This window comes from Plasmodium reichenowi, chromosome 12 (assembly GCF_001601855.1).
Source record: "Plasmodium reichenowi strain SY57 chromosome 12, whole genome shotgun sequence".
Lineage (NCBI taxonomy): Eukaryota > Apicomplexa > Aconoidasida > Haemosporida > Plasmodiidae > Plasmodium > Plasmodium reichenowi.
This window is the reverse complement of record NC_033657.1, coordinates 457,830-458,864: the sequence shown is the minus strand read 5'-3', so window position 1 is coordinate 458,864 and position 1,035 is coordinate 457,830. Positions and strand designations below refer to the sequence as shown.

Genomic DNA, 1,035 nt, shown 5'->3' with positions numbered 1-1,035 from the left:
TTTTCCCGTTAATGTTTTGACAAAAATTTGCATACCACCTCTTAATCTTAACACTAAGTGTAATGTAGATTCCTTTTGAATGTTATAATCTGATAAAGTTCTTCCATCTTCTAATTGTTTTCCTGCAAATATTAATCTTTGTTGGTCAGGTGGAATTCCTTCTTTATCTTGAATTTTTGCCTTAACATTCTCAATGGTGTCAGATGGCTCGACGTCAAGGGTTATAGTTTTTCCTTAAGAAAAAAAAAGAAAAAGCAATAAAATTATATATAATTATAAATAATTATTTAAAAAATGGAAAAATATATAAATATATATGGTAATCAAGTGCACACGCAAAGATATATAATATATATATTAAAATGTATATTAATATATTCTTTAAACAATATATATATATATATATATATATAGTCATTCATACGAAAACAATAATATACATATAAACTTTCATAAGAAACAGATAACAAAGCATATACTATATATATATATGTATATTTCGAATAATGGAATTTTTTAATGCTTATAAAAATTTTCAAACTTTATAAAAAAAAATATATATTTATATAAAGTACACATACTCAATGGAAAACATATTTATTTATAGTATATAAATAAATATTAACAAAACTAAATATATATATATATATATATATTATACAAAATGAATATATAATTTTAATATAATATATATATATATATATATATATATATATATATGTTTATAATATTTTTAATCCTTACCAGTTAATGTTTTGACAAAAATTTGCATTTTGATTTAAATAAGAATATATAATTTTAATATATAAATTTGGAATTCAAAGGTTAAAAGAAAAATATAAACCTTTATTAAAAAATAAAAACTATTATATATAGAATTTCGTATAAAAAAAAAAATACGTAAATGTTTTGTTTTAACAAAGCGTAAAAATTAATATTTATAATATTATATATAATAATTTTTGTTTTTTAATTATAATATAATTTTAATGTTTTTTTCTTCTTTTTAATTTTAATGTAAATTTATTTTATTAT

At 16.7% G+C, this 1,035-nt stretch overlaps 1 protein-coding gene across 1 annotated transcript; it reads right to left on the bottom strand.

The window, feature by feature from the left end:
* On the bottom strand, positions 1–772 carry PRSY57_1211100 (polyubiquitin; the record flags this gene model as incomplete). The annotated part of the gene is made up of 2 exons (XM_012908540.2): positions 1–233; positions 745–772. Coding segments are annotated over 2 exons (261 nt in total), but the record flags the coding sequence as incomplete, so codon positions are not given.
* Positions 773–1,035: the final 263 nt, after the last annotated feature.